General features: G+C 36.3%; 1 protein-coding gene across 6 annotated transcripts in view; it reads right to left on the bottom strand.

Moving 5' to 3' along the window:
* RABGAP1L (RAB GTPase activating protein 1 like) overlaps positions 1-15,190 on the bottom strand; it is a 770,330-nt gene that overhangs the window by 550,219 nt on the left and 204,921 nt on the right. For all 6 annotated transcript variants that reach the window (XM_047076973.1, XM_047076974.1, XM_047076971.1 and 3 more), the window contains one exon: positions 2,056-2,149. In XM_047076973.1, the coding sequence (XP_046932929.1) occupies positions 2,056-2,149 (94 nt within the window). The remainder of the gene's footprint in view (positions 1-2,055; positions 2,150-15,190) is intronic.

The following is a 15,190-nucleotide window of genomic DNA, read 5'->3' on the forward strand; positions in this document are numbered from 1 at the left end:
GTTGAGCCAGAATCTGCCATCATCAGTACCTGATTACTCTTGATTTCTAATTGAGTTCCTCATCCTCCACCATATTCAAGTAATGTCTGATCATCCTGACCCACCTTTAGCAAGAATTTGTTAAGTCAAATTAGCCACGAATCTCTTTACCCCTGATGTTTTCTCTCAGTAATTTTCCATTTGCTAACCTCCACCCTCTCCCTGGCTGTAAATTTGTGCTTCTCCTTGCAGTATTTGGAGTTGAGCCCAGTCTCTCCCCTACTGCAAGACCTCATTTCAGGAACCCCTATACCTGTCACGATAGCTCCCCCTCCTGAATAAAGTCTTCCTTATCACCTTTAACAACTGCCATGAATAATACTAAGTGAAATCAGTAAAAACATAAATTTGGAAACATGGACAATGCTTATTACGTTAATCTATTAACTTCTGGATACAATATAGGGAAAAATCGTGAAAAGTTTTGAAATGGGCTAACGTATGGAATGCTGCAGCTTCTGGGAATTACCTTTTGTATGGAATGCTGCAGCTTCTGGGAATTACCTGATATGATAGAGGTGTGTGTTTCTATTCGTCTTTGATAAGGCAAATTTACAACTCTCAACAGAAGATAATATGTGGAAAACTAGACATGCATAAGTTTTTTGTCCATAGCTATGAAAATAATTCCTGCTCATGGCAATGCAAGTGAATTATCAAGAAGAGAATATAAATCTCTAAACTGAATTCTCATCCTGATTGGTTGTAATATCTAACTGGCTCCATTACTTAAGGAGTTAAATAAACCCTCTGAGATGTGTTCAATTTATATTTTGTATGTACACAAGATAAGTAAGATGAATTTTCTTTGTTCGATTAAGGGGAGACAGCTAGCCCTCCTAACACTTAGGGTATCTCCTTAAAAACATAATAGGTTCAACATTTTGTTCAGGAAGTTGATAGACCTACTCTCCAGATTTCATACTGAGAAGTCATAAGCTTTCTGACCATCAGAGCTATAAATATGTATCTCTTAAATTAAATCAGGAATCCCCCAAAAAAAAAAAATCAGGAATCCCTTAGGAAGTGTATAGGAGATTTGATAAAGATTATCTTTATCAAAAGGTATAAAGTTTTAGGGACACATGGGTGGCTCAGTTGATTAAGCATCTGACTTCAGATCAGGTCATGATCTCATAGTTCAAGTTTGAGCCCCACATAGGACTCTCTGCTATTAGCACAGAGCCCACTTTGGATCCTCTGTCCCTCTCTCTATCTCTGCCCCTCCACCGCACATTCTCGTTCTTTCTCTCTCTCAAAAATAAATATACATTTTTTAAAAAAATATAAAGTTTTAATTATTTCTTCTTCTGCTTTACTGTATAAAATGTGTGAAATTTTTCCCAGACCTAGTAGTTTCTCCTGGACTACCTGCGTGCATGTAATTTGATACACATACTCAATAATAAATCGTGGTTTCTATATACTGGTATGGCAGAATCTTTTTGTGGGCAAAATTATTTAATTTTACTAACAACTGATAGTCATGATTTCCTCTTTAAAAAACTTAATAAACAGAGTATGTGTAATAAATATAAACAAAGTACCCTTTTTTGTAATTCCAGATAAAATGCTACAAAACATAAAGTAACAGTTTTAGTCAGAAAGAATAAAACAGGCTTGGTTACCAGTTTATAATCAGTGGTGAAATGAGTAACTCTAAGCACTATAGCCTCTTTTCATGGTAATAGACTTAGGAGAGAAAGGAAATATAACCCTTTAACAATAGATATTTACATATTTTAGCAATAAAGCAAAGAGTTGATTACTCTGAGCAATGTTCTGCCTGAATGAAATAATAAGACAAATATATCTTCCAAAAGTAAGTTAAATAAGACCATATTGGGTGGAAGACTCAGGCAAACATAAAGAGTATCTATGAATTATATTTTAACTTTCATGTTTTTAAAGTACATTAATATACTAATATTAAGATAAACATATAGATTTTAATAAGACAAATGAACATCAACTAGGTAAATGTAAAATTTTCAATAAGAAAAATAAATTTTTTACCATCTTCCTAGCAGTTCTCCCCAAGAATAAAGGATCTTCTCAGGACAATCCTTAGACACATCACCGGTTCCACTTGAGAGTTCATTATCACTCTCTGCAGAAGAAACACAAAAACAAAAATGACCAACATTGTATTATATTTTTGATATTTATATATTGTTAATCAAGGAATATGACTGTGTGTTTAATAAAACAAACAATACTTTTGCTTATATTATTATGCCCACTGGAAAAAAAATAGTAAAAACTTCATTAACATATCTTTAGTGCCTAGATAAATATAATCCCAAAGCATTAAATGTTTTATAAAAATTCCTATTCAGTTTACATAGTATGAAATTGAAAATACCTATATATAAATAACTTTATCCAAAGAGGGTAAAATTGTATAAATTTTTTAATGTTTGTTTATTTTTGAGAGAGAGAGAGAGAGAGAGAGAGAGACAGAACATGAGTGGGGTAGGGGCAAAGAGAGAGGCAGACACAGAATCCCAAGCAGGCTCCAGGCTCTGAGCTGTCAGCACAGAGCCTGGTGTGGAGCTCGAACTCATGAACCATGAGACCATGACCTGAGCCGAAGTCGGACACTTAACCAACTGAGCCACCCAGGCGCCCCAAGAGAGTAAAATTATAAAGTTAATGGTAACACAATCAGAAATTCCTATGTGATACACTCACTACTCACGAGACTAATATTCTCAAATATTAATCTTTTATTATTAATACAAACAAACACTGAAATGAAGATTCAGGTATATATATCAATATGTAATACTGAGAACTATCAATATATAACACTGAGAAATATATATATTATGATAACACACAACTAGAAATATTTAAAACTTTAAGGTTTTAAGGGTATATTCATAAGTACAAATTTTTTGTTTTTGAGAGAGAGAGACAAAGAGAGACCGTGAGCAGGGGATGGGGGCAGAGGGGGCGAGAGAGACAGAATCCCACACGGGGCCTGATCCCACAACCCTGGGATCACCACCTGAGCTGAAATCAAGAGTCAGATGCTCAACTGACTGAGCCACCCAGGCTCCCTCATAAGTACAAATACTTCTGACTAAAGGAAATACTAAAATGGCCTTTTAAAATGGCAATTTTATAAAATATCCCAATATGTAAAGTAATAGCTTTAGAAGAGTAAGATGGGTTGAGTTACAGCCTACAATCAGTGATGAAATGAGTAACTGTAAGCTCTATAAATCTTTTTTTAAAATTTTTAATGTTTATTTTTGAGACAGAGAGAGACAGAGCATGAACGGGGGAGGGGCAGAGAGAGAGGGAGACACAGAATCGGAAGCAGGCTCCAGGCTCTGAGCCATCAGCCCAGAGCCCGACGCGGGGCTCGAACTCACGGACCGTGAGATCATGACCTGAGCTGAAGTCGGACGCTTAACCGACTGAGCCACCCAGGTGCCCCAATAAATCTTTTAAGCGGTAACAGAGCTGGCAGAGAAAGGAAATGTAATGGGCACAATTTATCTCATTAGAATAAGGACTTTGACACAGAGCTATATACGAAAAATCTGGAAAAGTATTATCTGAATGATAAAATAAGCTAGATAAAAATCTGTCTGGCTCTTTGCAAGGACCAGTGTTTTATCAATGTTGTTAACAGTACAACAGAAGTTGGCATTAAGTGAGTCCCACAGGGATCTGTGTTCAGAACAGTATTACTCAGCATACCACAAAGCCAATGGTCGAAGTATAAACTAATTCATATCAGTGGATATAATTAACACCAAAAAACAATAAAATAAAGGTAGGTATATTTGGCCTAGTTAAAAGATTTGGTCATACTTACACAAAAAGATTTTATCACAAGTTTAGTAAAATATAACCAAAACATATGCACACATGTAGACAAATACTTCAACTTCTTTAGAACACTTTATTCAAAATGTGAACATTAGTCTGGATATTGGAATGGTCAAGAAGGTAAATACCTCACATAAGCAATTCTGTGAACTTTGCAACAAGTTCATGAAAATAATAGAAATGAGAGATTTTTAAAAAGTTAAAACAAATGAAGTATTGCAGGAATAATGTAAACAGCAACAAATGAAGCCTTAATATTAAAATGTCCTAAAGAACTATCCCAGGTAAACAACTATCCCTTATAATCCTTACAATTTTTCATCTAAACTGAGGTAGTAAAGAGGGTCACTATTAAAAGTTACACTGGAGGGGCACCTGGGTGACTCAGTCAGTTGAGCATCCAACTTTGGCCCAGGTCATGATCTCACGATTCGTGAGTTTGAGCTCCGTATGGGGCTCTGTGCTGATAGCTCAGAGCCTGGAGCCTGCTTCACACTGTGTCTCCCCCACCCCTCACTCCCTCCCCTACACTCGTGCTCTCTCCCCTCTCTCTCTCAAAACTAAATAAACATTAAAAGAAAATTTTTTTAAAAAGTTACACTGGAAAAAAGGTGAAACTTATCTCAGGCAAATAGGGACTGCTGATCACTCTTCCTATAAATTGGTACGAAGTATAATATGAGTACTTATAATATAAACTGGATTTCAATTAAGCAGGGTCCAGGATGGTCCCACCTTATACTCTATTTTGCTCCACAGTAAATAATAATACAACAAGGTTCCAAAGTATTTGATGAAGTTGTACATGCTAAATTGGAGACTAAAATCTAAGAACATAATGAAAGGGAAAAAGAAAATAGGACTCAAATCATTACTACTGACACAGAAAACCTCAGATTCTTCTTATTCTTGTTGGTAAAGGAATAAAACAAAATTGAGATGCCATAAGAAAGATTAAGAAATCTGACTACCTATAAATTAAAACCTTATATGAAGTAAGGTATAGAGTACATTAAAATAAAATTTCCAGGGCACCTGGGCGGCTCAGTCAGTTAAGCATCTGACTTCAGTTCAGGTCATGATTTCATGGCTTATGGTTTGAGCCCCACATCAGACTCTCTGCTGTCAGCCCAGACCCTGGAGCCTGCTTTAGATCCTCTGTTCCCCTCTCCCTCTACCCCTCCCCTGCTTGAATGCACACTCTTTCTCTCCCTCTCTCCTTCCCTCCCTGTCTCCCTCTCGGTCTCTCAAAAATAAATAAACATTAAAAAAATTTTTTTTGAACATATGACAAATGGTCTTAATACTCAATAAACTAAAAAATCCAACAGAAAATTGGTCCAAGGACATAAACATAGTACAGTTGTATAAAATATAACTGGCCAATAAAGACACTGAAGAAAACCCTATCTCAATTATTTTTTTATTCAAATTAAAACAACGAAACAGAAAAAAAAACAGATAAAATAAGGAATAATACCTACTGTTGATAAAAATATGGGGGAACAAGCAAGAAAGCTGATGTTTAAATAAGAGTCATCTTTTAAAATGAATTAATATTCTAAATTAATATGCCATTTGATTTAGCAACTACACTTTTAAAAATTTATTCTTCCAGGAACACATATGCCAAAGAGATACATGTAAAAGATTTCATTGTATCACTGCTTGTAATAATAATTGAAAACTATCACGTATTATTTAATAGAAGTTTGTTAAATTATGGTACATCCTTTCAAAAAATACTATCCAATAGTTTAAAAGAATTGACTAAATCTTTTATGCTAATATGAAAACCATCTAAAATACATTACTTTGTGATGAAAAGCAAGAAACAAAGTAGTAATTTTTAAGTATGGTTTTATTTCTGTAAGTAGTATTACTTATACGATTACAAAGACCTTTAAAAATAGCTGTAAGATGGGGCGCCCGGATGGCTCAGTCAGATAAGCATCTGATTTCAGCTCAGGTCATGATCTCACAGTTCGTGGGTTCAAGCCGTGCGGTCAGGCTCTGTGCTGACAGCTCAGAGCCTGGAGCCTGCTTGGGATTCTATGCCTCCCTCTCTCTCTGTCCCTCCTCCGCCTGTACTCGATCTCTACCTCTCAAAAATAAATAAACATTAAAAAAAATTTTTTTCAACATCTGTTAAGATTATACACCAAATTTTTTTTTTTTTTTAGAGAGAGTGTGTGCTAGTGAGGGAAAGGGACAGAGGAGGAGAAAGAGAGAGAATCTTTAACAGGCTCCATACTCAGCACAGAGCCCAACACCGGGCTCAATCCCACAAGACTGGATCATGACCTCAGCCGAAATCAAGAGTTGGACACTCAACCGAGCACCCAGGCACCTCTACCAAACTATTAAGAGCAATTGTGTTTTGGCACCTACCAGTATCTTATCACATAGTAGGCATTCAATAAATATTTAGGGAATGCATCTTTCACTTTTCTTTTTTTTTTTCTTTTAAGTTTATTTACTTACTTAGAGAATGCGAGCTTGAGCGGGGATAGGGGCAGACAAAGAGAATCCCAAGTGGACTGCCCACTGTCACCACGGAGCCCGATGCGGGGCTCAAACTCGCAAACCATGAGATCATGGCCTGAGCCAAAGCCAAGAGTCAGATGCTTAACTGACTGAGCCACCCAGGCACCCCTGACTTTTAAGTTTCATACTTCTGGAATACTCTTATCTTTTAAAATAAGTACATGTAACTATAATGAGCATGGGGAAAGGACTTTTACCTTTTAAATAATCCCTGTTGCTATAGAAAACAAAAACCTATTTCATTGTTATAAACCCCTACTAATAAGCCATAAAATCATCACTGATAACAAGGTATTTTCTCCCTGACAATCTCTCAAGCTGTTTTCCACCACAAAAAGGAAATTAGAACTGTAAACTCCTAGAGTAGCAGAGGAGAACCACAAAAGAGAAGAGAAAAAAATGGGCACACTGAAGTTAAACTAAATCCCTGATGAACAATTAAGGCAGAAACCACAGCAACACAGGGCCCAAATGGTTGGATAAAAAGTAGGACTTATCCAAAGAAAACAGAAATCCTAGGCCGTTATTGAATGTCTGCCCTTCCTATCTATATTCCAGGCACTATTCTTTAGTTTTATAAGCATTAACTCATAGTATCCCCTAAATAACCTAATAGGGTAGTCACTACTAATTTTCCCACTTTCAAAATAAGAAAATTGAGGCACAGAGAGGTTAAGTAACTTGCTCAAAGTCGCCCAGCTACTAGGTGACTCCAGAATTTAACCTCAGTTTGAATCGAGTCATACCACCTCTCCTTATAGTTTTTCTTACCACGTTTTCATGGGAGACTATGCTTGGCATTTAGCAGATACCAGCCTATGCCAAGTACCAACATCTATCTAGTAAATGCTGGAAGCCAGAGCCGAGAATGGAAAATGCAGGCATATTTAAAGCAACATGACCAAGAAACACTGAACTTGGAACAAGAGATAATGGAGAGGCTTCAGGGGTGTAATCCCCTTGACATTCAGGAAGAATAAGGATGAAATTGATATCCCAGTGACCTCAAAACTGAGCCAGATCTATCTTCTTTACTGCAGAAACTACTTACCATAGGTGTTTTAAATACTTAATGGCTTTCCTGCTAGAGAGGAAGAAAGGAAGCTAAAGAAATATAAAGTTCCTACTATATTAGACATGACAGAGTGTCTAGGCAGAATGAAAGCAATGAACTAAGAAAAAAAAATATGAATCACAAAGACACTGGAGACCAAAGTGCAGTAAGAAACAGTGAGGAAGTTAGCAAGTAGCACATGACAAAGAAGAAAAGGAACAACAGAACACTGTGGATATGTAAAAGGATAACTCTGAAAGTTCTGAAAAAGCAACTGTATCCCATTCTACAGAGAGGAAAAAGAAAGGAAAAATGATAGAAGGCTGGGATTCCTATCTTCTTGAATCTTTCTTTTCCATCAAAATTCAGGTTAGGATTACCCTTTTCTGGATGGGCTAACTGCCAGTTTCTTGGCAGTGGGGACTAACTTTTATTTCTATATTCCCAGTACCTAGATGTATTTGGCCAAAGAGTGTTAGAAGTTTCCCAAATTGGTAATTGGAGAGGAGAAGATGCGAGAAAAGAAAATCCATTACAGGTACAAAAAATGTATGTCTTGAAAATTAGTGACCTTCAGTACACGGGCATCTATGTGCAGACATGAGTAGAGGCAACCAGGTCCATTCAGTCATTCATACTGGATTCTGGAGCCAAAATGCCTGGATGTGAAACCCAGTTCCACTACTTAGTAGCTGTGATGCTGGTTAAGTTATTTAACCTCTCTGTGCTTCAGCTACCTGTTTGCAAAATGGGAATAGCAATTAAGCAAATTACCATGCAAAACACATATATATTACAGTGTCTGGCAAAAGACAGGCATGTTAGCTATTAAAAGCTGTTTTCATTCAACCAATTAACCTCCTATGATGTACAATACTGGGATAAAAGCCGGAGTGTAAATTTTGAAGAATGAATGAGTGGGAAATCGTGACCGTAAATGTTGATTTTTCTTTATCCAAGCTCATGAGCTTTGGGAAGGTAAGAGAGTATAATATTGCTAAAAAGAACAACACGGTCATTTCAAGCATTATACTTCCTTCATCAAGCCCCATTCCCCAGAAAATTGGCCAGTTCTTCCTTTTTGGCTCCTACAGAGACTCCTACAATAATATCTGTAAGACTTCCAAGAAAACATGTCTGTTTTCATTATGATGCATTTAATACCTATAGCTTTCATGTTTTACACATCTTTTTCCCTTTCTCAGAATCCAAGCTCTGTCAGGGCTGGGAGTGTATCTTGTCTTTATTTAGTAGCCTTTACTCAACTGAGGAAAAAATGGAAGTATTTCTTTGTTACTGCTTTATTTTTAGAACATGTTCATACATGTAAGGTAACTGAGAAAGAAAACACTGGAAAGAGAAAGATGAGGAATCAGGCCAATTCCCTAAAAAGACATGAAATTGCCCAGGTTTGGATTAAAGGTAGTGACTGACCAGAAGTACATCCTGTATTTTGACTGAATATGGGGCTTTGGAAAAGCTTAAAGACGTTAAGATACAAAGTTGAGGGAATCCGTAGCTAACAGCTTCAACTTCCTCTATAAAGTTCACTTTAGAAGAGGTCTCTGAGAGACTCTGCTAAACTTAGGTAGCAAACTTTGGCTAGAGATTCCTCTAATATGCCCAACTTCAATCCTTTCCATGAACGTTCTCCTTCTCAATTTGTTTCCCCACAGTCACTCTCCTCCTTCAGAAAGCAGGACCACACAGAGTATACCAGATGTCATCAGACTCCTGCACCACAGGACTACTACTTTCTTTAAACGTCAGTGAAATGAAAGTAACAATATTAATCACCTAGTAGTGTAAAGTTAAATGAAAATGCATGTGTAATACTAAACATGGTGCCCATCACACGGGAGTACTCAAATGTGAGGTAACATTTTCTATTATTTTTATTATGGAGTCGTCAGTTTCTGGCCCAGAACTTCAAAGTAACTAAAAAAGCTTTCCAGCCTTATTTCTTATTATCCACTCATTTCTAACATGCAGACAGCAGAACTAACTGTGCAAGACCAAAATAAGATACAATAAATGTAAATTTTTAGAACAAACAAAATAAATATGTATGATACTTCAATCAAAATAATTTATGGGCTCTCTCAACTTTGGCCACTCCCTGCTTTGAAAAAATAATTGTTTTTCATCCTAATCATAAAAGGAAAATTTCAGAACTGCTATCAGCAGACATCATAAAAGGAAAAAAATATATATATTTATTTATATGCATATTTATGTATATATATGTGTGTGTGTATATCCACATATATATGTATGTGTACATACGTGTGTGTATACATGTATATACACATATATACATATATACACATGCAGGTGCACACACAAAAAAGCTTTTTTTCAATGGAGTTAAAAATAAATGACAAAACTAGGGGAAAATTAGCACAAAATCTCATTCTTCTTTTCATCTAAAGATGACGAGATCATCTGAAGGATTACTCATAAAATAAAAAACTGATAGGCGCACCTGGGTGGCTCAGTCAGTTAAGCGCCCAGGTCATGATCTTGTGGCTCGTGGGTTCGAGCCCCATGTCAGGCTCTGTGCTGACAGCTCAGAGCCTGGAGCCTGCTTTAGAGTCTGTGTCTCCCTCTCTCTCTGCCCCTCCCTGGCTTGGACTCTGTCTCTCTTTCAAAAATAAACAAATGTTTAAAAAAAACTGATAACCATAAATAAAATATGACTACTGCAGGTTTTCAAAGATTTTCCCCTTAATTTTCTTTTTTAATAAGTACTGTTTGCTGTAAATGATACAGGGAACCAAAGGTTCCTGTAAACTCTCTTCTAAACAATTAGGGAGGGGAATAAAAAATCTTAGTAATCTGGCAAAGCCTGTAGGAATACAGGTCTATATAATGACACCTGTCAACCTGGAATAGTGTAAAAGTGATTTATTTTGATTAATTAGTAATAAACAATGTCATTTTGGGCAGCCAAAAACTATAGTCACATTTTTATGACCTTGAATATAGTATCTCTCATTTCTCACATGACAGAGTCAGAAAATACTTGTTCTGTATGGAAGCTGATAACCAAATGTAAATTATTGGAGTAAAACAAAAGATCATCCTTAATTTCTGAAATGTGATAACATTTCCTACTGTCAAAAGCAAGGTGATTTATCATAGAAGATTCAAGGTGGAAGAGACCACAAATTTCATGATTTCTTTCCAACTAAACCATCATCACTGTCATTCTGACTCTAATTACAGGTTTCTAATTAATAAACCCTGTAGTTGCTAAGCATATGTGATTAATAAAAATGTATCACTCATCACTGAAATCTGTCAACCATACTCAAGAGAACCAGGGCAGTCAATACAGCTTCCTTTTTTTTTTTTTCATTGTTTTTTTAGACTCACAAATTTGTACAGATAATCAGAATAGAAAAAAGCTAGCTTACATTTGAGGGGAAAAAAAGGCTAAGGCTCTTAACATTAAACAGTTTTCTTGATCATGAGGCTAGTTTATCCTTTTGTGTGTGTATTTATGTTTTACATTTTTCTGGGATATTAATGACTTAGAATTTACTTAGGTATTTATTTACATTTTGTATTTTCAGGGCTTTGGAAATGCATTTTAATTCTCTGCTCATTTCCTTTGTTTTTAATTGAAGTATGATTGATGTATGAAAAGCTGTGCATATTTAACATGTACAATTTGATGTGTTTGGAGAGACTAGTATGGTCTTATAATAAAAAGTCGGGCAGTGTCTATTTGAATGCATTGTCAATGACTTTTCAAAATAAATTGAGGGGTGATGAAGAAAGAAATTAGTGTCTGGCAGATTATAAGAAAGAACATATGTAAATAGTTACACTGAAGGATTATTTTAAAACTTATTATTCAAAGAATGACTTTTTAAAAGGCAGCCAATCAGAGGGAGAAAAACTAAGCAAGGGTTGGAGAAAATTAGAAACAAAGGGAAGCAAGAGAAGAAAAAACCCATTAGAATAGCTCAAATTTAATTGAAAGGTGGAAAGGGAGCTCCCCAACACCCACTCTGTGGTACACAACACACTCACGAGCCCTCTAACTGGGCAGATGACCCCTTCAGCCACAAGTGTAACTCTGAAAGGCAAAATACTCACAAGTAAACGAGAAAGGAGTGGGAAATGCCCACAAGACTAGTCAAAGCAGCCACATGAAACCAGGTAGTCAAGGAAGTAACAGCAAAATCAGGTTCATCTCTGCATTTGGATTTTTTTTTTATATTCTCCTCCTAAGGGAAAGCTAGTAACTGATGAAGAGGTTACCAAGTACAAAACACAATGGGAGAAACAGGCAGAAATCGCCAAAAGAGACTCTCTGCATGGCCCTATGATAACACATGTCTCTGTAATGGCCTGAATACTTGCCTGCCTTCCTTTCTGATCTAACTTACTTGCTTAACAAAGGGACTGTGTCCTAGTCATCATGGCATTCCTCACCCTATCAAAGTACTTGGCAACTGGTAAGCACTCAATACATGTTTGATGATTAAAAGAAATGCACTAGCTTCAGAACCTATGTATCAACTGCCTATATGACATCTCCAATTGGATATCTGAAAAACTTTCAAAACAAAACCCTTAATTTTCTTCACCTACCTGTATTTTCCTCGTTCCCTCCCCTTCCCCATTTTCATAAATGACAGCACTATCTACGCAGTTAAAAACTGAAATCTACAAGTTATTCTTTTTCCCTCAGTGCCTACATTTAATTACCCACCCCTGTCCATTCCACCTCCAAAATGTATCTCAAATCTCTCTACTTTTCTCCCTCTCCACATTACAACCCTCATCCAAACCCCCAACATTTTGGCCCAGATTACTGTAAGAGTCTCCCAATGGTCTCCCTGTTTCCATCTCTACCCCACAGAACTTTTCTCTCCGCAGATACAGCTGCTGAAGTGTTCTGAAATCATGAATCAAATCTTTGTCTCTTCTGCCCAGCTTAAAACACTTCAAAGTCTTCAAAAAAAAAAAAAAAAACAAAACAAAACAAAAAAACCCAACTCACTGTGGCTTACAGGAACTTACAAAATAGCCCTTGGCTACCTGACCATGTCTGTATCGTACCACTTTCTGGCTTCCCCTTCCCCTTCAGTCATCTGCCTTCCTTTCTATTCTTCAAACACACCAGGCACACTTTCACTTTCCTCTGCACTGTTTCCTCTTCAGAAATGCTCTTTCCCCATCTCCCAATGGCTGGTTTCTTCTTATTACTCAGATCTCAGTTTAAATGCCACATCCTCAGAGAAATTTTTACCTGGACATATAATCTAAAGTAACTAACCACACCAATCAGCCAATTTTAAATATCTAAATGGCATTATTAGTTCTTGATATTTTCTTGTTTATTATCTATCATTTCTCCCAAAATTAGAAGTACAAAATATTTATCTATCTTATTATATCAGAGGTCCTCCAGATCACCCCCGGGTTCAATGATTCACTGGGAGGACTCACAGGACTCAGCATAGAGTTGTATTTACACTTATGACTTATTGCTGTGGGTACAAAGCAAAACTGGCAAAGGGAGAAGGCACACTGGACACTGGGTGAAGTCTGGAGGAAACCAGGTGCAAAATTCCCAGAATCTTCTCTCCATGGAGTCACAGAGGACACATTTCACTCCTCCAGCAATGAGTTGTGACAACACATGTGAAATGTTGTTTACCAGGAAAGCTCACGAAAGAGGTTTTTGTCGGGGCTGATCACATAAGGACCTTCTGCCTAGCATGTACCAAAATTCCACAGTCCAGAAGGAAAGCTACATGTTCAACATGAAACAATATTGTTAGTACACACAGTGCAGGCACAGTGAGCCACTCTTCTCAGTTAGGGAATGGTGGGAACCTTCTCGAAATCTGTTTTCCAGTAAGAGCCAAGGGCTGACCTTGAAAACAGGCTTTTCTAAGGGTAGGGGTCTGAAGCCTGCTATGTTAAGTCTGTTCTGAACACTTATTCACCCTTATATCACTTATTCTAACACCCATTAACATATTTTAAAACCAAAAATATGTTATTCTTCACTGAATCTAACATTTCAAAGATATTTCCATTCACTACACAAATATTTATTTAACACTTGCCACATACTAAAGCAATGGGAACTCAAAAGAGAATAAAACACCATCTGCCCCTTAGGAACTCACACTCTGGAAGGTGAGAGAAATGAATTTAAAAGCCCATATTTATAATAAGGTATTTTTAGAATTATTAGAACGGTGTGTTCAAAGTACCATTAGAAAAAGATGGTAGAAAGACTAACACTGAGTGTAAAAGGGAAGACTTCCAGAAAAAAAAAAAAAAAAAAAAAAACTAAGAAAGAAAGGGCCTATGTTAGCTAGAAGTTGTCAAGGAAGACTATCTGAAGAGATAACACTTAAGCCTTGAGCTGAGATCTAAATGATGAGAAAAAGGCAGCAAGCACAAGTTCTGAAGAAAGTATCTTCCCAACAAGGAACAACATATGCAATGGCACAAGAAAGGCCAATCTGAAGGAAAGTTTTAAGTACCTAGCATATAGTATACCCTCAATAAACAGTAGCTATTATTATACAATGTCCTCCTCATGTATTGAGAAACTGATGATATAAGAAATTAGATATATGAAGCCCATACCACTAGTACATTTATATCTTATTTATTTATATCTACCCTATCCATTTACCAAAAACAATTATTTGAGACAGAAGTTAACGATAGGCACAAGTAAAATGAACCAAACATCAATTAATCAATTACTGATTCATTCAAACATTTACTAAGCATTCATTACAAGGACAAGCTTAAAAGTATGAAAGAGACATGCTCCCTAATTTTGAGGAATTCATGTTCTAGCAGAAAAAACGAAATGTATATAGATACATGGCAACAGAGAAAAGAAAAGTCAAGGATCGTTGTGGGACTGAGACGATGCCTTAGATCAGAACATCAAAGCAAAAACAACATACAACAGGTAAATGAAACACTAAGCTTTAACCTTCTCCAAAGACAAGAATGAAAAAAATGAAGGGTTACATGCACAATTCTTACTGATAAAAGTTTAAAAAATAATTTCACTTAGAAAGATACCTTTTCCCAAGATGTGTGAGCAATCTCTTAAATCTTTATACAAAATACCCTGAATAACATAATAAGTCATGTCCATGAAGACATTTTTACCACACCTGTAGAAATATCTCTTATACCAACCCTTGATTAAAGCATAAAAATACAAAGTCAGAATGGCCTACATGGCCCTCAATCATCAGTCACCCTCTGTATTCTAATCTCATAATGTATCATTTCCCACCTTTATGAGTGAATATAACTTACTGCACACATAATGCTGTTTTCCCTCTGCCTGGAAGGTCTCCCTTTCCAGGCATCCAAATATTTCTAGCTAAATAATATACATTAATCAAGACTGAACTCCTAGGCACAATTTCCAAGAAGTCTTCCCTGAATTTTCAGGCCAAACTTTCTTTTAGTCAGCTCACATTATATTCTGATCATTTCTTATTACTGCATTTACAATATATTACTAAAATTATCTATTTATGGGTCTTTTTCTTCAACTAGACTAAAAGCTCCTCAAGATAAGAGTCATGTCTTATTTATTTTTGTGTCCACAGCACTTAGCAAAGTAGTGGGCGCCCATTAGAAGTTAATTAAACCTTTACAATTTTAATAAAACATACCAAATAACAAACTTGATTT

The sequence above is a fragment of the Lynx rufus genome, unplaced genomic scaffold (assembly GCF_022079265.1).
Source record: "Lynx rufus isolate CCGP_SWC_20201006 ecotype Redwood Valley unplaced genomic scaffold, mLynRuf1.p SCAF_15, whole genome shotgun sequence".
NCBI classification, from domain to species: Eukaryota; Metazoa; Chordata; class Mammalia; order Carnivora; family Felidae; genus Lynx; species Lynx rufus.